This window comes from Phyllobates terribilis, unplaced genomic scaffold (assembly GCF_046119375.1).
Source record: "Phyllobates terribilis strain yellow unplaced genomic scaffold, ASM4611937v1 Scaffold_6__1_contigs__length_29720123, whole genome shotgun sequence".
NCBI lineage: Eukaryota > Metazoa > Chordata > Amphibia > Anura > Dendrobatidae > Phyllobates > Phyllobates terribilis.
The window spans coordinates 24,520,490-24,546,375 of record NW_027362766.1 but is presented as its reverse complement, the minus strand read 5'-3'; the positions used below and the strand labels follow the sequence as shown (position 1 = coordinate 24,546,375).

Genomic DNA, 25,886 nt, shown 5'->3' with positions numbered 1-25,886 from the left:
AAATGAAATGTTCCTTATTATTATTTTACCCCAAACATAAATATATGGTGAAAGAAAATTACTAGTAATACTCACCTTACTAATCCCCTGTCCCGCTATCACACCCTTCCATGTAATTCTTTGCACAGTTTCCTCTAGCCCCGTCTTTAATTCTGCACCACATGCAACACCATCTTTCTCCATCTTCACTCTGGGACTGGCAAGATGAGCATTATCTTTTTTCACCTCTATCGGGGCCCTTCACAAATCAGCATAATGATCACCATTTTGCAGAAATTTGTGCAAAGTGAATCATAAAACTTTGCATTTGGAAGAATGTGAATTTTTTAATTTGCTCATTTCTATTTCAAATAAATTTATCATATAACATTTTGGAAAAAAAGAAAAAAACTTTTGAGGAGTGAATTGAAAAAGCCTATCAATATCACAACTTTTTTTGCACAGTCATAACGATACTACTTTATGCTGCAGCTCAGTGTGATTGCTGTGGTATCCAAAGTTAGTGTTTTTTTTATATTACCGTACTTTTACTAAAAGGAAATCTTAAAATAAATATAGGATTTTCCTGAAATATGATGAAACTCGTACGTTTTTCATGTAACTATCAATGGAGCTATGTAGTTTTTATCGCTACTTTGTGGAATATATTAAACTTTCTGATCAATTTCATCTACTATTTGGGAAGGATGACTAAAAAACATCAATTCTACAACTTTTTAACTCCTTTACGACATTTGACATATCTAGAACTCATGGTCGGATAGGAGTTCCCGACAGATGACGTAAAGCTACGTCATGGCGATCGTGCGTAGCACAGGAGTTGTGTCAGGCGAACGTCGCCACTAGATCAGCTTACGTAATAACAAAGACCTGGCTGACATTGCCAGGAATGGTGACCGCATTGTTTAACCCCCTAAATGTTTAGCCCCCACTGCCCCTAGATTGCAATATTTAGGAGGCTAGGAGAGGATTAGCACCCTCGCGACCTCACCGTGAGGGCCAAATGGTCATCATGGCAACCCGACGTCGTCAAAATGACCTCCAGGTCATAAAAAAACGTAGCAAACAACTATGCTTTTTCATCATACTGCTGAACAAAAAGTGGAATAAATTGCAATCGAAAAGTCAAATGTAATTAAAAATTGTAACGCTGAAAATTTTATCTTGTCCAGCAAAAAATAAGCTGCCATACAGCTCCATCAGCGGAGAAATAAAAAAGCTATAGCTATCAGAATACAGAGATGCAAAAACCATTCTTTTTCCTATAAAATGGTTTCTATTGTGTAAAAGCAGCAAAACATAACATATATACAGTATATATATAAATGTGGTATTGCTGTAATCATACTGACTCGAAGAATAAAACTGCCTTATTACTTTTACCACATGGGGAATGGTATAAAAAAAATTCCTGAGCTGCTTGTTTTTGTCTATTTTGCCTTCCAAAAATCTCAATAGAAAGTGATCAAAAAATGTTATGTGCCCGAAAATGGTATCCATAAATACACTGTTTCGTCCCACAAAAGCCATCACATGACTCTGTCAGCAGAAATATGGAAAAATTATAGTTCTCAAAATATGGCGATGCAAAAACTAGCTTTTGCAAAAAAAAAAAAACATCTTTTAGTGTGTGACAGCAGCCAAACATAAAAAACAATATAAGTCTGGTATCTCTGTAATCGCACCGACCCAAAGAATAAAGTCATCTAATCACTTATACCGAGAAATGGTGTAAAAAATAAAACCAATTCTTGTCCAACTTTTGATTTGTTCACATTGCCTCCCAAAGATCGCAGTAAGGCTCGGCTCACATTTATCCTGCGCTCTGCGCTGAGCGCTTATGTAGCACCCCGAGGGTTCGGTCGCTACAGAGGTATTGCACCTCACCCAGAGGTGTGATATCCCACTCCCGGGTAAGGATGGTGTGTGGACCGGGACTCAGTTAACTGCATGCATCACACACACCCCATTTCCGGGGGACAGCTCAACGGTGCTCCCATTAGTACAGTAATGCAGGCACGAAAGAACATGTCCCTGGCTGGAGTGGGGAGGGGGGAGGAAAACCCAGTGATGTAGGAGCAGGAGGGGACGGTTTCTGGACATAGGTAGGAGCCCATTGGTTGCAAGTCACCTGGGCTAATACACAGAGAGGGAGGTATAAGAGGTGGGCACCATCTTAGGACAGAGAGAGAGTTCAGTCGTGCAGAGGAGAAGTGCAGTCTGTGAGGAGAGGCTCTGCAGGAGCTCTGCTCCAGGGCCAGGCCTAGAGTAGAGGCCGGGGCCCGAGAGGAGAACAGAAAGGAAAGTAAGAAGGAACAGAACACCAAGAGAGGCCCAGAGACACAAAGGCAGAAGGAACCCTAAGGACCCAGGAGATTACGGGTGACGGGTTGGCAGAACAGGGTACCGGATCCCAAGTTGGCGGAGGTGACTAATCCTTATCCAAGAACGGGAGGTCGTGATCATTTACTGGTGCGACCACTCACTACACCTACTAGGAAGGCACACCACTCAGGGTCAGGGAAGTGGGCATCCAGCCCTCACAGGAGAAGACCCGAGGCAGCTGGACAGAAGTAGTGTCACTAGTGGGGCACGGCTGACGAAAGGATAGAAGGGAGTCCTGTACCACACTCCGGAATTACCTGGGGGTTGATCGAGCCCCCTGCCTGGTGGACGCAGCACGGCTCAGGCGGTCCTACCTGTGCACAAGTGACCTGGATGAGAACTGTGAGTAAAGAACCTGAACTGCAACACCTTGTCTCTGTGCTTTCTCACCGCGTCAGCACTACTAGTACTAGGACGCCCCGCACCACAACCACCATCTTCACTCTACACTGCCCTGAGGCTATACTCCTCCCGTGTGGAGTTGTACTACACTTTGCTGCACCCACAACACCAGCCTCAGCGGTCTGCCCTGCAGCGGCGGTTCATCCTGGCCGCAATCCATGGGTGGCGCAGTCGGACATTAAACCACAAAAACCCCATAAATAGACTGCCATTGGTTTGACTACCCTGAGCCACGGGACCGGGTCGCCGCCACAGTGACTACAACCCCCAGCATCCCACAAAAAGGCCCGGTTCTGGGTTCCCCCACGTGGCCCAGGGGGTGCGTCACTTACACCGGGGTTTCCATGTAACTCTCTGAAATACGTGATTCACAAGAAACAACTGGAAGAAGATTCCCTATAATGAAGCAGATGGGGACACCGTGGACACTGTCTGGACTATGATCCAGCGGTGTCTGTCTTCTTAAGCATGCATAAAAGCACGGTCAACCACAATTTTGTGCACTTCTGAAAAGAAAGGCACTGCTGAACAGAGGCTAGAGGAAGTCAAAAGTAACTTTACTCCCTCGTTATAATGAATCGATCCGTTAGAGGTTTCATATAAATTCTGAGAGGAACCCAGAGAACTATAGCAGCTTCAATTTGGAGTTCCTGGCCTTGGTCTGGGCCATCACTGAAAGATTTAAGCACTACTTGGCCTCCAGCAAGTTCACTGCCTACACAGACAATAACCCCTTAACCCATCTTGAAACAGCCAAGCTAGGAGCCCTAGAACAACGATGGATGGCTCGGCTGTCAAATTACCAATTTACAATTAAATATCGGGTGGGCCGCAAGAACGCCAACGCCGATGCCCTGTCCAGGATGCCTCACCAGTCAGACACAGAAGAAGAAGTGGATGACCTGGAAGAGATAGAGCTACCTGCTTTTCACCGGAATGGGATGATCCACGAGCAACAAGCCTCCAGGAGGCAGCGTGGGAAGACGTTAAACCCTCTGCCACACCACAGCTGGAAAGAGACCCAGGACAGTGACCCGGTTGTCAGCCGCATCAAGGAACTGATAACCCAAGAAGGTTCCTCCCTGGAAAAAGAAGGGTCTCTGCAAGCAAAGCAGCTGTGGAACGAGAGATGCCGGCTGTTTATCTACCGTGAGAAGCTGTGCCGGAGATATGTTAATCCAAAAACCCATGAGATGGTATGGCAGATAGTGGTCCTGAAGACAGACATCCAAATGGTGTTGGAGGCCTACCATGATCAGACGGGGCACTTTGGCTGGAAAAAGCTAGAGACCCTGCTGAAGTGTCGATTCTACTGGGTAGAAATGCGCAGCTCCATTGAGCGATGGTGCCGAGACTGTGGCCCTTTGGCCTCAGAAGAAAAGACTACAGAAGCCAGAAGGCACCCCTGCAACCAATCAAGACGACTCGACCCCTGGAGATCGTGGCCCTGGACTCCTATGCCCTCACTCACTACTCTAGGTTCTTGGTGGTCGCCCCCGTCAAGGACCTGACGGCAGAGACAGCAGCAAAAACGTTCCAGGCGTGTTTCTGCAGACCCCATGGGTACCCTGAGCAGGTGCTGACGGACCAAGGCCCAGCCTTTGAGGCTGAGCTGTTCAAAGAGTTCAGCCATCTCTACGGGTGTAAGAAAATAGGAACTACACCATACCACCCCCAAACTAATGGTCTCTGTGAGAAGATGAATAACATCATCATCGACCTGCTGAAGACCATACCACTTGAGGAGAGAAATCAGTGGCCAGACCTACTACCTGACCTAGTGGATCTGTACAACCACATACCCGTGAGTTCCACCAATTGTACTCCGGCATACCTTATGCGTGCAAGACCTGGGAAGTTGCCCATGGACCTAGAGCTTGGTGTAGTAGAACCAGAAGCAGATGTGACCACTGAGGACTGGGACACGACCAGACAGGAGCAGTACAGAAGGGTACAAGCCTGTGTCGAGGACAGTCTCACTCGAGCGAGGGATAAGCAGGAGGCCCACTACAACAAAAGTGCGCCCGCAGAACCTTTCACACCTGGTGAAATAGTAGTGAAAAGGAAGCGACGGAACCACAAACTTGATGACCAGTGGGAGAGGGAACCCTACACTGTGTTGAATACAAGATTTGACAAAAAGAAGACCTGCCTAATTAGTAGAGACGGAGGGAAAACATCAGCAACTGTATCTAGGGATCATCTAAAGTTGTGTCCAGATCTACTGAAACCCCAAGAAGAAGTGCCTCTCACCGCACCGGAGGAGCCTAAAGAAACAGTGATACACACTGACTTAGGAGATTTCCCGGCAGATTGGCCCCAAATAGGAGGAGCAGTAATCATCCCAGTACTCCAATTCTTTGAACAGCCAGAAGACCCTCCACAGCAAGTTGAACCTGTAAGTGCTGCAGAAGAGCCTAGTGCCGCAGAAGAGCCAGCTCAAGAAGAATCCCCGGACGAAGGATCCCCGGCAGGAGTAGAGCAGGAAGGCCCAGCCAATGGTAGACTTGCCAGTTCCAGAGAGAGGTTAAGGCAGTTTTACAACTTAGTCACACGTAGAACTGGTAGGGTAGCTGACAATACAGACTCTGTTACCACACAGACCACTGCAATACGCAGATCTATACGTACAACTAGAGGTAAACCCCCAGTCAGATACACTCAGTAAGAAAGTTAAAACTCTATTAACGTAGAAAGTTACCCCTGGGGTATTATATAGTATTGTATATTATTGTACTGTATTATTGTATATTTTCATGCATATGTACATTATTTTGTGCTTTGCTTCATTATTGAACTATTCAAGTGATATGGACACTTTGCTTAATAGCTTCCTTTATTGTTTATCTAAGAACTTCGTGGCTGAGGACTGTGTGCAGCCCAAAAACTACTTATTGTATATAATTGTACTCCCTGGAGCACCCCTTTAGGTGACCTCGGAAGGAAAACCTGTCTGGAGAGGCTCTACCAGAGGTCCAATGCAGGATCTCCATGCCCTGCAGCCACCCCAGGGCCTACATTGAGGGTTTGGGACAGGTCCCTCAAACTACCAAGTACTCTACCCTGTGAGATGGATATCCTGTCTGGGAACCTCACCATAAGAGACTTGAATTCTGAGGACGCTTTATATCTGTTTATGTTTTGCTATGTAACGTTTAAGCTTGGTACCTCCCATAAAGGGAAGACTGTTATTGTTAATGTTTATTATTGTTGTTTCCAAAATGTACTTCAGCCCGGGATTGCTGAGCTTTGCTAGGGGGGAATGTGACGCCCAGCTGCGCTTGGTATCACAGATCCTAGAAGTGTGCATTGAAGGATTCCTCCACAAGAGGCCCCCGCAGCATACACACACCTCCACCTTCCACCTCCGACCACCAGAGGGATATATAAAGGGAAGGTGGAGCCAGTCAGTTAGTCAGTTAAGTCAGTTGGTCAGTCAGACTGGAGCGTACAGAGAGCAAGGAGCTGATCGTGGATCATGCAAGTTGCTGTCGAGGAAGTCTAGGCCTCCAGCAGTCCTGAAACCCAGTCCAGAGTCACCTAGCTCAGGTTAGTGAGCTTAAGGCGTGCCGGCGCCATAAGATCGGTGAAGCGCGGCAAGCTGCCGCTAGTGTGTATAGCTTAGTGAGGGCCCCGAGTAGGCCGAAGGAGAGTGGAGAGTTTGTAACATAGGGGGCAGAGGAGCTTAACCAGCTCACCCCTAAGAATTTACCGGACACCGGGTCCGAGCTTACCGGGATCTCCAAGACCCAGTAAGGCATAACCGGAATCCCTGGAGAACTACAGGTCCCAGGATCACCAGAAAGCTGATACGTACCAGAGCCAGGAGATGCATAGGCCCCGCAAGCTGGGAGCGTGTACTCCAAGAGAAGGCCCTACCACAAGGTCAGCCGGTGCAGGACAGAGACAAAGTTAGGCCTAGCTCCAGGCAAGTCAGAAACTTACTACGCAAAGGCAAGAAACAGAAGGCCCTACATCCGCTCATTGGGGAGGATCCTGAAATGCACTCTTCACCCTACATGTGCCTGAATTTCCACCAGTAAAAGGTACTGAAGAGAACTGTGTGTTTGCCTGTCTTACCATAGGCCCGGCTGGGTCTCCCCTGTCCTGCATTTCCCCTTCATACGCTGCCCTGAGGCCAAGCTCCACCTGTGGGGAGCTGTACCATCAAGCTGCATTATCACCGGCCTCAGTGGACTGCCGCAGCGCTGGTGATTCTCACCAGAAATCACAGGTGGTGTCACGAACTTTCATAAAATTAACAAATAATCCCTTTTTAAAAGCTGACCCCAGGGTACGGGCCCGGGAGCCGACCACCGCGACACCCCCAAGGTCAGGTAAAAGGCCCGGGTACCGAGTCGTCCCTATCCCCCTGGGCTAGTCAAATGCTCCCAGATTAGTTCACTCTTTTCACACCTCTTTTACTGAGAAACCTGGTCCTGAGTGTCCGGAGGCCACTCGTAGAGGGGGGTACTGTCACGGGTGTGTCAGAGGTGACAGACTGTCGCCCTGCAATGGTTTGCAGGAGATCTCCACGTTTGGCAATGAAGACAGCTGCCTAGATAGGAGGCTGTGTTTAGGACCCAAAGACTACCTCCATTTAGTCTGGGTGTTTATATACCTGGTGTGTCTAGGTGGGTGTCGCTGGTTATATTCATTTCTACTTGGAACTTGGCTGCATCAGCATCACGTCCTCTCTGGAGTCTTACACTGTGCCCTGTTGGAGTTCTTCTAAAGCTGAGTTGTTGTTCCTCTGTGTTGTCTTCCCCTTTTGTCTTTAGAGTGCTAGCGGAGATCGACTAGTGCTCATCTCTTTCCCCCTACAGCTATAGCCTTACGTCAGGGATAGTAGGGCGAGGCACGTGATCGGTGACAGCTGCGGAGGCAGTATAGGGACTTTAGGGGGAGACAGGGTGACGCTAGTCCAGATTAGGTGGTCACCTCTTTCCCCTTTCCCTAGTGTCTGGGCTCCCTTTCCCTTTCCCCTCTGTGTTGCACTCACGCCTGGCGTGACTCTCTGTGTTGCACTCACACCTGGCGTGACACCAGGGCGTGGTTTGGGGGCTATAAAGAGCCAGTCTGTGGACTCAGAAAGTGTTCAGTACCTGGAGACCAGCTCCAGGGAGAGGAGCTTGTGTTATTGTGCAGAGCTGAACTGTGTGATTTGTTTTTGCTAAACCTGAGTCGCCGGACCAAGGCCGTTGCAAGGACTTTGCTGGACATTTTCTTATTTTGTTTTGCCGTTCTGCCAGATGGGCTATGTTTATTTTCATGAACTTTGCATTGATTTATGCCGCTGAATAAACCAACTGAAATTTAAAGAGACAGTGTTCCGCATTCACCTCCATGTGCAGCTCAGTGAACGGATCTACCACTGGGCATAAAAATTAACATTTTGAAAATTGCTAAATTTAAAATATTTAAAAATTTTAAATATTTCTGATTTTTTCACAAATAAACGCAAGTCATATCAAATAAATTTTACCAGTATCATGAAGAACCATATGTCTAGAAAAAAACAATCTCAGAATCACTGGGATTCGTTGAAGTGTTCCAGAGCTATTACCACATAAATTGATACTGTTCAGAATTAAAAAAAATTGGCCTGGTCAGCAAGGTGAAAACAGGCTTCAGGGTGAAAGGGTAAATCATATCTGTGGAAGTACTTTGCCTAAAGCCACTGTATGTATTCTATAACCCATGTCTGTGGGAGTACTGTGCCTTTAATCTGCTGTGTGTACTCTTCAACCTTGCCTGTGGGGGTACTGTGTCCCATTGTCTGGGTGTGAACTTTTTAATCTACTTTCCCAGGGAAATGTGGAAACATGGTCTGCGGCTGACATTTGTTATCAGCTTCTGAGGTATTGTCACGAACGTGGTTTGTGGAACCACTGTGCCACGGACAGCGGAGAGCCTGGAGGGGCATGACTAAGCGAGCACTGGACTGTTCACTAGAGTCTCTGATGGTGAGGTTAGACTTGACTCCCAATGAATGCCAGGTGCCACTCCAGGACAGACCAACGGCCACGCAGCAGCTAGACCCACTAGGACAGACTGGAAGGTGCAGCAGGCTGGGCTTACATTGGAGTGCAGCAGGCAAGGTTTGCACCAAAGTACAGCAGGCAGGATTTGCACCAGAATGCAGCAGGCAGAGTTTGCATCAGAGTGCAGCAGGTGGGATCTGCACCACAGAGCAGCAAGGACTGGAACGCAACCTTAACAACTTAGACTGCACAACAGGAAGGTTGCTCAGGCACCTCAACAGTGGGGAGGAATCAATATATATGTAATATCCCACAGCCATTGGCTGGGGATGTAATAGCAAGTGCACGCGCTGTCCCTTTAAGATGGCGGGAGATGGCTGGAAGCAGGCAGAGCACGGGGAAGGGAAGCACCGACCGCAGCGCGGGTGAGTGAAGTGACACGCCGGAGGCTCTGCCTGTCAGAGCAGGGATCCGGCGTGGTGCTAACAGTACCCCCCCCTTTACGCCCCCTCCTCTTCAGGCCATCAAGGAAGTTCCAGAGGAGAATTGAAGCGTGAATATTCTCCTTAGGCTCCCAGGATCTCTCTTCAAGACCAAATCCCTTCCAGTTGACAAGGAAGATGGTCTTGCCTCTCACCTTCTTCATGGCAAAGATGTTCTCCACCTCAAAAACATCATCCGATGCGGTTGGTGTGGGTGAGGTATTAGGATCCTTGAACAAGGGGCTCAGGATGACCGGCTTCAGCTGAGATACGTGGAAAGAATTGGAAATCCATAATGAAGGAGGCAACTTCAGTTTATAGAAGAACTCGTTGATCGCTTCAGTAGTTTGAAAAGACCGATAAAACGAGGACTCAACTTGTACGAGGGAACCTTCAGCCGGACGTACCTGGCTGAGAGCCATACCTTGTCGCCAGGGCGGAAGCACGGAGGGTCCAGGAGTCTTTTGTCTGCATGTCTCTTCATACGAGTGGAGGATACTTCTAGAGTGGCTTTGGTGTCCTCCCACAACTTTACAAAATCCTTGGAGAGGATATCTGCCGCCCGAACATCAGAAGAAACCATCACGGGAAGGGGAACCTCGGGTTGCCGACCGAAAACCATGTAGAACGGAGACTCTTCCGAGGCTTCACCAACGTGATTGTTGTACGAGAACTTGGCCCAGGGAAGTAATTTCACCCAATCATTGTGGTGGGCATTGATGAAGTGTCGCATGTAGTTGCCCAGGACCTGGTTGACAGGCTCCACTTGCCTATTCGACTGAGGGTTATAGGCCGAGAAGAAATCCAGGACGATATCCAGATGCTTACAGAGAGCTCGTCAGAATGTGGAAATGAACTGCGAACATCGATCACACACAATCAGGCGTAAAATATGTTTGATGAAACTGTCCACCAGTTCGGGAGCAGACGGTAGAGCAGACAAAGGGGTAAAATGTGCCATTTTGGAGAAACGATCTACAACTACCCAGATGACGGTGCAACCCTCGGATACTGGCAGATCTGTAATGAAGTCCATTGATATATGCTGCCATGGACTGGATGGCATGGGTAGCGGCAGGAGAGAACCGGTGGGAAGTCGTCTGGAGACTTTATTGCGGGCTCAAATCGGACAGGCAGCCATGTAAGCATAGATCTCTCCTCATGGATGGCCACCAGTAGTAGCGAGAAATCAATTGTAGCTTATTCCTTTGTCCCGCGTGACCAGCCACCTTGGACGAGTGGCCCCATGACAAAACTCGCTCCTTCTCGGATTCAGCTATACGGGTTTTTCCTGGGGGAATTCGCGACAGGCTGACTGGAGCGACAGTAACCATCTTGGACGGTTCAATGATAAATTGAGGATCCTCCTCTTGGTCCCCGGACAGAAATAAGTAAGAGAGGGCATGAGCTCTGACATTCTTGTCACCTGAAAAGTAACAAAAAGTTAAAGCAGGCAAAAAACAAAGACCACCTGGCCTGGCATGGATTAAGTCCCTGGGCGGACTGAAGATACGCCAGGTTCTTATGGTCCGTCTAGATGATCACTGGATAGACTGTGCCCTCTAGCAGGTATCACCACTCTTCCAAAGCCATCTTAATGGCGAGTAACTCCCGGTCACCGATGGAGTAGTTATGCTCTGGAGCGGAGAAGGCCTTACAGAAGAAACCGCAGGACACCCAGCGACCCGAGGAAGATTTCTAAGTGAGCACAGCCCCATACCCTAACGAGGATGCGTCCACTTCTTGGAAGAACTGTTTGTTCAAATCCGGGCGATGCAGAATGGGAGCGGTGGAGAAGGACCGTTTAAGAGAGCAGAAGGCTTCCACAGCCTCAGAGGACCAGTTCTTTGGATCAGCTCTTTTTCGGGTAAGGCAGAGATGGGAGCGGTAAGGCTATGTGCCCACGATGCAGAAATGCTCCGGATTTTTCCTGAGCATTTCTGCGTCTCCCTGGCAGAAAAAACGCATGCGGATTGTACATGCGGATTTTACATGCATTTTTCCTGCCAGGGACAAGCGGATGTGAAGCGTTTTTCACATGCATTTCCGCATGTGGGTTGACAAGCGCTTTCCAAGCGATTTTAGCATCACTTGGAAAGTGCTTGTCAACTTGGTCACACTATATAAATCCATGCAAACAGCATGGATTTATATAGTGTGACCGTAAAGAATGTTTAAAAATAAAAAAATAAATCTATACTTACCTTCCGGTGGCCCCCGCAGTCTTGCTTCCTTCCGTTCTCCCTTGCCGGCAGATCGCGGTACACTGAAGGACCTGCCGACGTCAGCGTCGCGTGACCCGTCACATGACTATGACGTCAGCGCAGGTCCTCCAGTCCATCGCGAGCTGCCGGCAAGTGAAGACAAGGAGAGAGTGGGCCGTCAGAAGGTAAATATAACATTTATTTTTTGTTTTACTCTTTTTTTCACAGTTTCTATGGTACCCGGGTCCGGAGGAGAGTCTCCTCTCCTCTAGACCTGGGTACCATCTGCACATTGGAACGCATGGAATCCGCATGTACAGATGCAGTGATGCGTAATCCATGCGCTCCAATGCAAGTCAATGGTGGCGAAAATGCAGCACTTCCGTAAAATAATTGGTAGTGCTTTTTTTCCGCAATGATAATCCGCAGCGGAAATTAAAAAACGCATCGTGGGCACACAGCCTAAGAGTGGAGAAGTGAGGAATGAATTGTCGGTAATAGTTAGCAAAGCCAAGGAATCTCTGTATTGCTTTGACTCCAACGAGCAGCGGCTATTTAAGGATGGAAGAGACTTTCTCAGGATCCTTCCTGAGTCCGGTATCTGAGATAATGTAACCCAAGAAGGGAAGGGTGGACTGTTAGAAAACGCATTTCTCATCTCATGCTTAGCGTAGAGTTGATTCTCCCTAAGATGCTGAAGAACTTGCCGAACTGCTCGTCTGTGGGAAGCCACATCTGGGGAAAATACCAAAATATCGTCCAGATACACAACAACGCAGGAATAAAGCAGGTCCCAGAAGATATCATTGACAAACTCTTGAAAGACTGCCGGTGCATTACTGAAACCGAAGGACATCACTCGGTATTCATAATGTCTGTCCCTGGTGTTGAAGACCGTCTTCCACTCGTCTCCTTGGCAAATTTGGATTAGATTGTAGGCATCTCTTAAATCTAATTTGGTGAAGATCCTGGCACCCTTAATCGGTCAAACAACTTAGAGATCATTCAGCTAGTGACAGAGGGTAAATTTGGCCTCTAGGGGGTGTAGATCCAGGAATCAAGTCGATAGGACAGTCATACGGCTCATGAGGTGGCAAAGTCTCGGCTTACTTTTTGTTGAATACATCAGCAAAGGACCAATAGGAAGATGGCAAACCAGGAAGCGATACTGGAGAAGATGGGACCTTAGCCGGACATACTGGAGCCAGACAATTCTCATGACAGGAATGTCCCCAGTGGAGCACCTCTCCAGTCCTCCAGTCCAACACAGGTTCGTGCTGTCGTAGCAATGGTAGGTCTAAGACAAAGGTGTGAGACATGTGGGAAAGAATATAGAAGACTTTCTTCTCAGTATGAAGCATCCAAATATGGCCTTCAAGTGGCTCAGTAGTCAGATGAACCGTCTCCGGGAGATTTCTCCCATCGACAGATATTATAGCTAGAGAGTTTTGGGGCAGACGAACTGCGATTTGGAAGCGATCCACTACAGCCTGGAGGATAAAATTTCCTGCTGCCCAGGAATCCAAATACGCTGTCTCAATAAACTGGGCTTCTCTAGTTGTCACAGCTACAGTAAGGGTCAGGGGTTGAGAGGTGTCTTTTCCATCTATGGAGGCCTCTCCTACCGACCCTAGACGCTGGAGTTTTCCAGCTTCACCGGACAGGCGCGAATGAAGTGACCCATGACTGGCGAGGGCAAAGCGGTCGACCTGCATGGGTTCAGGTGAGGCCTCGACAGGGAAGGGCAAAGGAACAAGCGACCTTTGAAAGGACGGAGCCAGGCGCCGCGATCCTCTTTCACGTGCCACCTCACGGGCATGCTCTCAGAAATGAAGGTCTATAAGGATGGCAAGGGAGATTAGGTCGTCGAAGGTTTTTGGTGGGTCTCGACCAGCTACCTCATCCTTAATGTTTCTAGAAAGCCCCTCCCAGAATGTCACCACCAAAGCTTTGTTATTCCATCCGAGTTCAGACGCCAGAGTGCGGAAGCATACCGCATATTGTCCCACAGATGAATTGGACTGATGTAAACGGAGAAGAGCTGAAGCTGAAGAGGTGGTTCACCTGGGTTCATCAAATACTTTGCGAAAAGCCTCCAAGAATACCGGTAAATTGTAGATGATCGGGTCCTCTCTCTCCCATAATGGCTTCAACCATGACAGGGCCTCGCTTCCAATGTGCAACATAAGGAATTCTACCTTTGCTCTGACATGCCCCCTGGGCCGTGGGGTACTCGGTAGCTGGGCCGGTCGGTGCTGGGGGATGTCACGGTGGCAGTGACCCGGTCCGTAACCCAGGGTGGTCTATTAAAGGGAAAGTAAAAGGGGAATAAAGTTTTTAGAGATAATGTTTGTGATGCCACCTGTGGTATGCGGCTATATGGGGCCGCCGCTGCGGTGCAGATCCACTGAAGCTGATGGTGATGCAGCAGAGTTGGTTCAGCTCTCCACAGGCAGAGCTAAGCTCCAGGGCAGTGTAGATGATTTGAAGAGTAGATGTTGTCGGCATGGACAGTGTCTTGCAGGGCTGAGGGCGTAGGTAATGAACAGACAACACATTAATGGCGGTTTCCTGTACCTTTACTTGCGGTTTGACAGAGCAGACCGGGGCACAGGTACTAGCTGGTAGTGGAGGTCTGGGCGGCCTGGAAGCAAGTTGGGGATCCACCTCGCCAAGTGTAGTTGTTGGCCTTCTCTCTGCGCTATTCTCTTTGGCCCTGCTGCTTGAAGCTATGCTGCGGCCCTCGTCCCTGAGTAAAACCTCTTTTTCCTCACCTGCATGGCAGTCAGCTCGGGCCTTCCTCAAGTGTTGCTCCCACGTGTCGGTGCTGGGCGCTATGGTGCTGCTGTGCCACCGGGCGTCTGGTGGGGCCAAGAGACCTGCAGTCTCCTGCCCTCCGGTTTCTGCTGCTGGACCTTCAGTGCCCAACAACCTCAGACTCTGGTGTCTGGTTCTTCTGCGCTTCTCTCCTCTGGGACGAGCTTGTACACAGCTCCCTTCCCCAGGTCCTTCCTTGTCGCTGTCCAGTATTCAACTCCTCTTAACTCACTCTTACTAACCCCGCCTCCAGATTCCAGTTGTCAAGGGGAGGAGCTCCCCTTTCTGGTCTGGAGCCAGGAAAGTGTTGTATGCTGGTAAACCTGATTAGGGGACCCCCCTTGCTTCCAGGCATGGCTTCACCCCTTGTGAGGGAGGCAATGCCACTGTGGCAACCGGACCTCTGGCGTACCACAGTTCGGTCTGATGGGAATTGGAGAGGAAGAAGTTCAAAATGTAGCCGGCACTGATTGATGAACCCGCAGCAGAGCTTCGGATTGCAGTCAAAGCGTGGTGGAGCTGCGAGTCGGGGGCCTGAACCTCGAACTAAGCAAACAGTCTGAGAAGTTTCCGGAGAAGACACAGCTGCTTGAGCATGAGTGGACTCTGGAGAGATGTTTAAAGCCTCCAACTTGGTAGTCAGGGACTGCAACTGCATCGACAACTTTTCCTGCACGCCTTTCTGTCGGCAGAGCTCTTGGTATATGGTCTAATCAGGCGGGATCCGGGGTCCAGCGGGGTTCATGGCTTGAGCAAACTTTCATGGACGTGGTTTGTGGAACCACTGTGCCACGGATAGCCTGGAGGGGCATGACTAAGCGAGCACCGGACTGTTTACTAGAGCCTCTGATGGTGAGGTTTGACTTGGCTCCCAATGAACGCCAGGTGCCACTCCAGGACAGACTGGATGGTGCAGCATGCTAGGCTTACACCGGAGTGCAGCGAGCTGGGTTTATATCAGAGTGCAGCAGGCAGGATTTGCACCAGAGTGCAGCAGGCAGGATTTGCACCAGAGTGCAGCAGGCAGGATTTGCACCAGAATACAGCAGGCAGGATTTGCACCAGAGTGCAGCAGGCAGGATTTGCACCAGAGTGCAGAAGGCAGGATCTGCACCAGAGTGCAGCAGGCAGGATCTGCACCAGAGTGCAGCAGCAAGGACTGGTAAGCAACCTTAACAACTTAGACTGCACAACAGGAAGGTTGCTCAGGCACCTCCCCAGTGGGGCAGAAGCAATATATGTGTAATGTCCCACATCCACTGGCTGGGCACGTAATAGCAAGTGCACGTGTTGACCCTTTAAGATGGTGGGAGCTCACACGGGCGTGCCCTAGGGACATGGCTGGAAGCCCTCCTGAAAGTAGGCAGAGCATGGGGAAGAGAATCACCGACTGCAGCGCTGGTGAGTGAAGTGACACGCCGGAGGCGTGTGAGGTGCTAACAGTTATAAATGTGGAAACATGCTCTCTGGGTGAAATTTTTAACTGGACTGCCAGTAGAAAGCCTCGCTGCGGACCGCCTGCTCCATCCAAGATTATACTAACAGCTTTACATTGGTAATAAACGCTACTGGAGCAGACATTTTGGAGCTGTCGGGGTACTGTGCCCCATGCTCTGTGGGTGAAATTTTTAACTGGACTGTCTGTAGCGAACCTCAGTCTCTGTGAGGGCACTGTTAAAATTTTTATGTTATTAATTTACTTCCTATTTTACCATGTTTGATGGTGACAGAACCCTTTTAAGTCATCTCCCTTTCCACATTTGTTTGCAGTGTAATTATCCTGCTCCTACTCCCATTTTTCTTCCTTTTTCAGCCCCCTAGCCCTTACTCTGACCATTTTACAGCCATTTTACAGCACTGAAGTTCCAGTCCCCATTGACCAATATGCAGTTCTGTGTCAGGGGTCGAGTTCAGGTCCCGAACCAGACTTTTTAAAAAGTCCACCTAAACCCGGTGAACCCGAACATCCATGGGTTCGCTTATCATTAATCGGAAGCACATTGTCTGGTGCAAACAGAATGTGCTGCCAAAAGCATTATGTTTTATTTGTGAAGATTGATTGTATTAAAGATCATTTTGTGCATATGAAAGTATTGGTTGCCTCTCCATTAAATGACCATCAATTGGCTTTCATGTCTGGTACCAGAAGTCATTTAATTGTCATGGTCTGTCAGTCTAAATGGGGCATAGGGCTTAAAGAGAACCTGTCAGCTCGACTTAGCAAAGTAATGTAAAGATATGGCTATAATGTACCACCTCTGGTGAAGAAGTCCACTCTGCGGTGCTTGTTTAATCAGCATTAGAAGTTTTCTTTTAATGAGAAGTGCAGGACTTTGGGTATGGTCTTCTCCTGCTCGGCCCTTCTGCCTGACCACATTGTTTCAATGACAGGTTACTGATTTTTCAATGACATGCCTCCTGTTTTAAGTTTACACGAGCTGCTCTTTTTGTCTTCAATAAAATGGCTCTGGAGGCGACACATGACCAGGTCGAGATCTCGACTCAATGGAGACATCATTGAGCCACAATCTCGATCTGCGCATTAAAACAGGAGTCAGGTCACTGAAAAATCTGTGGCTTGTCATTGAAACACCGAAGGAAGGTGGAGAAGACCCTACCCACAGTCCCGCCCTAGTGCACAAAAATCGCATTAGAAGAAAATTTTAAATGCTGATTAAGCAAGAACCACAGAGCAAATTTCTTCACCAAAGGTATCAATATAATCAGTATAACAGTGACATTATGGCTATGCCTTAACTAATCATTGCTAAATTGTGCTGACATTGTTATTAGGGTTGAGCGAGTATGTTCTGTCCGAGTATGCTCGGGCGAGCTCCGGGTATTTACAGCTGCTCGGTGATGTGGTTGAATCGCTCCCGTGTGCATGATTTGCAACTGTTTGACAGTTTTATTACATGTGAGGAATGTGTAAGAAATAGACATTCCTCCCATGTAATAAAACTGTCAAACAGTTGCAAATCATGCACATGGGAGCGATTCAACCATATCACCGAGCAGCTGTAACTACTCGGAGCTCGGCCCGAGCATACTCGGCGAAAGGGTTAATAGAGCATACTCGCTCAACACTAATTGTTATATTTTAGTAAGTGGTTGTACCTGTTCTTTCACATACCACATTTCCTATCATTTCTGCTACCAGCAGAAGAAGCAGGTCTCATACGATAAGCGGAGTCAAGTATATGCAACGTGGTGAGTTCACAACATACTTTTTTTTACTGCTAAGGCTATGTGCCTGTAATGCAGGTACCGGAATGCAACGCACAGAGACACAAGGCGAGAACAGTCAGAGATGTTTGTAAACAGTTTTATACAACAGGTATACTGAAGAAAGGGATTAGCAACAAGGGTAATGAACAGTGGTTTGAAATATCAGAAAAATACGAAATTTCTCAAAATAAGGCGCAGTCTCTTAAAATAAGGCGCAGTCTCTTAAAATAAGGCGCAGTCTCTTAAAGTAAGGTGATGCCCTCAAGCATGAGAAGCACCACACAAGTTCTTTAACCGTTAATTTTGGCCCTAGCGGGGGTCACCGGTTATTCCCGCTAGGCCGTGAGTCTCTTTCCGGATGAATTCAATTAAATCACGTTGTGCTACTTTAGCCCCAACCGTCCCCCTCCCAACCTGAGTACTTAAACCCAATTGTCCCTGATACCGTGGGTGAGCAGTGGAAGTGACGGCCCTGCTCACGTATGCAGCTCCTCTCTGCTTGGCTGTTGGGGGCAGTCTCTCGAGTCTTGGATAGGGGAGTCCAGGCCTCGTCTGTCGGCGGCCGACGTCGGGTTCCGCGAACTCACTCAGCACCGCGATCAGGTTCCTAGTCTCATCAGCAGGCACAGCACTCGGGTCACAACTGTGAGGGATCCGGAGTTCTTTTACCGGTGCCCGGCTAGAGCACCTCTCAGGCCTCTGGATTTGGCCTGTCACGCAGGGTTTCTCAGGACGCAGGGAGCACGTCGGCTGCTTGGCGCCAAAGACCCCTCAGGTTTGGCGCGCTGGCCTCTTATCTCTCTGAACTCCTTCCTGGAAGTCACCTGATCGGGTCCAGCCTCTGAATCTGCCCTCCCTGCAACTTCCTTTGTATATTTTGGTTCCGCTTTACTGTCTCTGGCCAGTAGATGGCAGTCTCGCTCCATCCTTGAAACGTCATGTTGAAGTTCTTTTACAAGCTTTTTTGCTCGTTCTACATGCCCACGATGCAGAAATGAAGCAGAAAATTTCTGCAGCATTTCTGCATCTCCCTGGCAGAAAAAACGCATGCAGATTGTGCATGCGTTTTTCCTGCAGAATACATGCGGAATACATGCAGATTCACATGCGTATCCACATGCGTTAACGCATGTGTTTCCGCATGCGGACTGACCAGCACTTTCCAGGCGATAGCATCACTTGGAAAGTGCTTGACTACTAGGTCACACTGTATAAATCCATGCAAACGGCATGGATTTATACAGTGTGACCGTAAAAATAAAAAAATTAAAGCTATACTTACCCCTGATGCCCCGGCGTGTGCTGCAGCGCTCGTCCTGGCTTCTTCCGGGTTGCCGGCACATCGCGAGACAGCCTGCGGTCACATGACCGCGACGTCATCTCAGGTCCTAGAAGGAGAAGCGCTGCAGGTGCCGCCGGACAGGTGAATATAAACTTTATTTTTTATTTTATTCTTTTTTTTACAGGCACAATGGTACCCAGGTCTGGAGGAGAGTCTTCTCTCCTCCAGAACTGGGTACTAACCGCACATAGAGACGCATAGAAGCCGCTTGTACAAATGTACAGACACGGATTCTATGCGTCTCAATGCAAGTCAATGGCGGCGCTTCCGCTGCGCTTCCGCAAAATTAATGAACATGCTGCGGATTTATTTGCGCTGCGGAAAAGCTGCGGAAAAATCCGCAGCATGTGCATTGACATTGCGGAATGCCATTGGGGACCATGGGGTGCGGATTACCATGCGTTTTTGATGCGTTTCCGCTGCGGAAATTCCGCAGCATAAACGCATGAAAAACGCATTGTGTGCACGCAGCCTAAGTGTATTGTGTCGTAACCTTATTAAACTCAGTGATAGAATTGCTTTAGAACATAGAACAATGAAGTATATATATTACATACATTTTAATGTTTTTTTTTTTCTTTTAGCTGTGGTATTATGTTAAAAAGGTAAACTTTCTAAATACAGCCGGGGAGCAAATCTACTTTGACAAGAATGGAGACATTCCTCTCTCATTGGATATACTTAACTGGCAGCTTTATCCCAACGGTAGCAATCAGTACATTAACATTGGCAAAATTGAAAAAGGGAATCAACTGCAGATTGAGGAAGAGAAGATTGTTTGGAACGTTCATGGTCATGTAAGTTTTGGCTTTTGGTTTTAAATCATGATTAGTGTTGAGTGAGTATGTTCTGTCCGAGTATGCTCAGGCCGAGCTCCGAGTATTTATAGCTGCTCGGTGATATGGTTGAATCGCTCCCGTTGGCATGATTGTCAACTGTTTGACAGCTTTATTACATGTGAGGAATGTCTATTTCTTACACATTCCTCACATGTAATAAAACTGTCAAACAGTCGCAAATCATGCACACGGGAGCGATTCAACCATATCACCGAGCAGCTGTAAATACTCGGAGCTCGGCCCGAGCATACTCGGACAGAACATACTCACTCAACACTAATCATGATGCATACACAACATTTTCATATTGTGGTCATCTAGAGGATGGTAAAACTAAAATGTTGAGCTAAGTGGTAAAAATAACACAAATGTAATGAAATTAAAGGTTTTTTTTTTTATAACAAACCCTGTCAATATATCTCATTAGGTCATATGGATATTATTGATGGGGGTTCCTGATCTCAAGACCTCCTTGTACGAACAGAGAACTATATTGTTTTTTTGGTGGGCTCTAGCTGTCTTATTATTATATGCATGAGCATCCTCTCTAGGCATCTATGTAGCATTGCCACAAGTTTCCTTTAAAGGAATGTAACGTTGGTGGGTGTGGACCCACTGCTCCACGGGCCGGGCTTACCTTGCAAGGACATAGTTAAGTGACTACCGGGTATTTTATAGAGCCTCTGATGGTGAGGATAGGCTTTGCTGCTGATAGTCACCAGGTACCACTCCATGGAAGTCCTCGGGTCTGCAGCAGCTGACCATTAGGGAGTGATGAAGAAGCTAGCTAGTGTGAAAAGCGCGTTGGAGAGTTGGGCGGCGGAAGCATCTCCACCATGAACCCGGGTCAGTAATTTTTTCTCACTCATTTTTTAATGATTCACATTTGCAGTTTTGAAATTCATCCTTTACTTTTGTTAAATATTATTATCTTTATATACACTATTTGCACTTGCACTTTATATATGAATATATTTACTCATTATATTGCTGATACATAACCATGCATGGTTCATAGTGTTTATGTTCCTCCGCCTTCTTTCTTTTTTAAAATAATATTGTGTTTTTTTTAATTATTGCCTTGTTTATTTTTCTTTTATGCTGTTGTGTCCAATTGGTGTCCTTACAATAAAGTAAATAGTCTGTTAATCCTTTTGGGGTTATCTAATGTAACGCTAGTGGGTGTGGACCCACTGTGCCATGGGCAGAGCCTCTGATGGCAAGGATAGGCTTTGCCGCTGGTAGTCACCAGGTACCACTCCAAGGCGGTCCCCGGATTTAAAGCAGCTGACCAAAAGGTCAGAGGCGCGAATACGTGATACAAAGGAGCGAGACAGAGGCTTATACAGATAGTCCGAGGTTCACGCAGGCAGCACAGGATCAGAAAACATAGCTGAGGTCAGGAGCAGAGAGGTTAAGCAGGATGGGTAAACAGGCAGGGTCATTAACGGGAAGTGGAATGCAAGAGAATGCATACACGTGTGCTGTCAGAGCAGGAATCAACATTTGGGTGGGTAGCTGCCTAATAAAGGCCCCGGGATAGGCCGTGGAAACTAATCTCTGCAGGACCCAGCAGGGTTAAATTCCTGCAGAGACCGGCCATGACCCCCTAAGGCTAATGAATGGCACAAGCAGATGCAGTGTGAATCAGACTAGCAGAATGGCCTGACGCGGGGAGAAAAAGCATGGTGAGTAAAGGGGCACTGAGGGGGGATGCAGTTACCGTTGTGACAAGGAGACAGCAATTTACTCTACATACAGTACTTAGTATGTACATAGTATAAGCAATTAAACAATCAGAGATTCAAGTCCCTTGAGGTAAATAAAAATAAAGTAAAAAATGAAAAATAAAGTTTTAAAAGGAATATGTCAGCAGGATTTCACTCCCCAAACTATTTAGTGCATGTAGCTCTTTCAAAGACAATTCTAGAAATACCTTTACATGGCAAGCCCACTCTTCTGATAAATCAGTGTCTGAATTGATATGCAAATGAGGCTGAAGTGCTATGGTAGATCTGAATCTTCTGTCATTCCAGCTCTATTCCCCACCCAGCGCCGCCTCCTTCTTCATGACTGATGGCTACTTTGCCTGAAGTCACACAGCATAGAGGTTTTCAGTCAAGCAGGAGGAGGCAGCGCTGGGTGGGGAATAGAGCTGGAGTGACAGAGATTTCAGATCTACAAATAGCTCTTCAGCCTCTTTTGCATATCAAGTCAAATGCTGAATTCTCAGTAACAGAGGAACAAACTTACCATTTCTCAAAAAAAGCTACTGCTATGGTCTCTTTGCGAAGTAGACCCGCTAAGCCCTAGGTCCAGGTATCACACACAGGCGTCCTGAGAGCAGCAGATCGAATGAAGAGACGTCAACAGGGCAGCAGGAAATGAAGCACGTTAGCATGATATAAGCAGGAATGTGATATACCAAACTGGAGTCTTGAATCACAATCTGAAGACACAGGTGTGTGTCCTTATGGGCCTTAAATAGGTCAAGGGAGATGATGTCATAGATCCACACCGGGCAACTTGAAAAACCAGACATGGAGCTCAGCAGAGGGCAGCAGACCGAGGTAAAGGGAGAAACCTGGGGCAGGAGTGTACGGGATCGCAGTCAGACCATTGTTATTCTATGGGGCTTTGCACATGTCCAAATTTTTTCCTTGGGCCGAGTCTGTCCAAGGAAAAAAATTGCAGGATGCACGATTTCCATTGCACTTGGCCATGTGAGTCAATGGATCCATCAAAAAAATCAAACCACAGTCGGATGACACCTGAGTGTGGACTTACCGAATGGAGTAGATGTAAAAAAATGTTTTTCCATAAGCTCTACATCAGTTAATCGGATCACACTCCAATCACACTGACCACACTCCGATCACACTCAATCAAACTGTGATCAGAGTGTGAATAGCATAATTGGGCTGATTTTCTTGGATGAGAGAAAATACTGTCATGTAACCCTAACAGCTATATACGCATGTAAATAGGTTTTGGGGGTGAAATTCTGCAGTCCTGATAGATCCCCTTTAAAAATATATACGAAAATAAAAAATATAAACATTTCAATCACCTTGCTTTTCCTCCCATCAAAAATTAACAATATAAAATAAACAAAAAGACATATTTGGTGTTTCTGCATCCATAAAATTCTGATCTATCAAAATGTAAAAATAATTAACCTGCTTAGTAAACACTGTAAACCGAAAAATATAGGAAAATGCTAGAATTGCAGTTTTTCAGTCACCACACTTACTCAAAAAATGCAATAAAAAGCTATTAAAATGTTGAATGTACCCCAAATTAGTACTAATAAAGCTGTTAGCTCAGGATGAAAACACAAGCTCTCACACAGCTCCATCGATAGGAAAATAAAAACTTAATGGGTCTCAGAAAATAATAACAGAAGCCAAAAAAACATTTTTTACAAAACTTCAGATTTTTTTTACAACTAAAATAAAATAACATTTTGCAAATTTAGTATTGTCATAATCATACAAACCTAATCATACTGCCACGTCATTTTCACAGTACAAGGAATGCTTTAAGAATAGTGTTGAGCGAGCATGCTCGCTATTGCTCGAGATACTCGGCGCTCTCCAAGTATTTCCGGGTTGCTCGGGTGGGAACTCGGGTCCCCTCCCTACATGTTTGGCGCTCTTTAGAGAGCCAATGAACATGCAGGGATTGCCTGCCACTCACTGTAATGACGCAGCCATGTTGGTTGTGGCATTACAGTGATTGGCTGGCCGCACAGCGTCATCAGGTCTTTATCGGACCTGGCGCCGCTGTGCTCGTGACAGTCACTCCGGAATCAGACAGTGTAGGGAGAGCTGCTGCTGAGTCAGGGAGAGATTTGCTTGTGTATTAGGTAGTGTAGGGAGAAAAACCGTACATTACACATATCCATCTTAACAAACAGTCCTTCTGAGGACTAATCTATCCGCAGAGATATCAGGCAGGCAGGGTATATGGGCAGGCAGTGTATATAGCAGACTGCAGTGCATATAGCACAAGAGGCTCCATTCCAATTCTGCCTTCTGCTGCTGTTAGATATTTCTATACAAAGGCCCAGGACTCAGGGGCCAGGAATACTTTTCTTTGGATCGTAATCCTCATTATTTGCTTAAAAAGCAATCCAGAGAACACAGTTTTTCTGCGCCATTTGCTTGTTGGCACTGCAGAATACAGCCAGGTTCTTTCCATATTACAGCGCTAAAAATCCAGCTATTTAAAACTCTGTTTTCTCAGTCAAAAGGATCACATATACATTGTCAGAAAATACTGCCATTTCCGGCCACCATTAAAAATTTCCTTTAGTGTGTCAGTGAAGCAATTCACACGAGTTTGCTTTTCAAACTACTTACCTACAGGCCAGGTATTTAAAACTCTGTTTTCTCTATCACACGGATTATATATAAGTTCGCTCTAAACAAAGTCATTTGTAGTGAGCGTGGAAGATACTGTCCTCCATTTAAAAAGGGCAAGGCACGTGGCAAGGGACGTGATGGTAATGGTGCATGCAGAGGCCGAGGACAAGGCCGTGGGCAAGCCGAAATTGTGCCACAACAAACACATCTTCTGGCCTGACCTTCCTGTACCCATTTCTAGGGGACCGCAGCACACCACTATTGAACCCAGAGCAGTGTCAAAAGGTTGTTGGTTGGATAGAGGATAATGCTTCCAGTCACTTAGCCACCACCACCACCACCCTGTCTTCCACACGGTCAAGTCTCAGTAGCCATGAGTCTGGACCACATGTTCCTCACCCTGATTCTCCTTCCTCCCACCATGCCGAGTACCCAGAGACAACTGATCCCACACTTGGACACTCTGTAGAGCTGTTCACTTTTCCATTTATAGATTCGGGCCTCTCGCCCGGTCCACTTGAAGCGGGGTGTAGCGTCGACGTCCCTGCCTCCTGCTAGGCAGGGACGCTGTTCCCCTCACCTCTCCGCTCCGTGCCCGGCGTCTTCCTCCCGCTCTGCTAGCAGCGCGCGCTCCTTCCCGGACACGGTGCTTAGGGCGCGCGCGCTCCCCCTCTCTTAAAGGGGCCGCGCGCGCCGTCCTAAGGAGTCCCCGGCCAATGGCCGGAGGACTTCACCATATATAATTGCCCGAGCAATGTTGTAGCACAGTTCATCACTCTGCTTCAGCCCTCAGGTCCCGTTTCCAGTTACCTGCCAGTTACCTGCCAGTTTCCTGTCTGATACCTGCCTGTCTCGTGTCAACCTGCTGCTATTCCTGCGGTCCGACAGTCTGCCTACCAGCCCTGCCAGTCTGTCTATGGATCCGTCTGCCCGCTCACCTGGGAGCGCACATCTGCTACCTGCCTGCTAGCCTACCTGGAGGCTCCGCCGTCACGTGCTGTGACCACCTGCCTGTCCAGAGACTCTTGCCCGCTCACCTGGGAGCGCTCACCTGCTACCTGTCTGCTTGCCTACCTGGAGGCTCTGCCGTCACTTGCCGTGACCACCCGCCTGTCAAGAGACTGTCCCGGTCACTTGCTGTGACCCCCTGCCCGTTTACCCAGAGACTGTCCCGGTCACTTGCCGTGACCACCTGCCCGTTTACCCAGAGACTGTCCCGGTCACTTGCCGTGACCACCTGCCTGTTTACCCAGAGACTGTCCCGGTCACTTGCCGTGACCTCCTGCCCGTTTACCCAGAGACTGTCCCTGTCACTTGCTGTGACTACCTGCCCGTCTTCCCTGGGCGCCACCCGCTTCCTTTCAAGGGCCGCCCCCTTGTATAGTTGCTCAGAGGTTCCGCCTCCCAGACCCGTTACACGGGGCAAGAGGAGATCGCGTGTAGCGATGCCCAAATATTTGAGCAGCCACGGTCACACGAAGGCGACGGTGGGAAAGTGTCACAAGAGGTGGACGATGATGAGACACAATTGCCAGAAAGTCAGGAGGAGGACCAGGGTGCGGAAGTGGAAGATGAGGTGGTGGATGATATAGTAACTGACCCAACCTGGCAGGAGGACATGCAGAGCGAGGACAGCAGCACACAGGGGGAGTGAGGCAGAGCACCCCAACAGGCAGGAAGAAGCAGTGTGGTGGCCGCAGACAGAAGGCAGGCAACCATTCCCCGTAACAACAGCTCAAAGGAAGTTGCCAGTACAATTGTTAGGTCTAGTTGTTTTTTAAAGACTTTGCCGATAACCCCAAAAAGGCCATTTGCACCACCGGCCAGGCAAGCATT

General features: G+C 47.9%; 1 protein-coding gene across 1 annotated transcript in view; it reads left to right on the top strand.

Moving 5' to 3' along the window:
• The window catches only part of LOC141152644 (extracellular calcium-sensing receptor-like), a 101,019-nt gene that overhangs the window by 53,206 nt on the left and 21,927 nt on the right, over positions 1-25,886 (top strand). Inside the window, exon 3 of the mRNA XM_073637201.1 lies at positions 19,429-19,629. Within this exon, the coding sequence (XP_073493302.1) occupies positions 19,429-19,629 (201 nt within the window). The remainder of the gene's footprint in view (positions 1-19,428; positions 19,630-25,886) is intronic.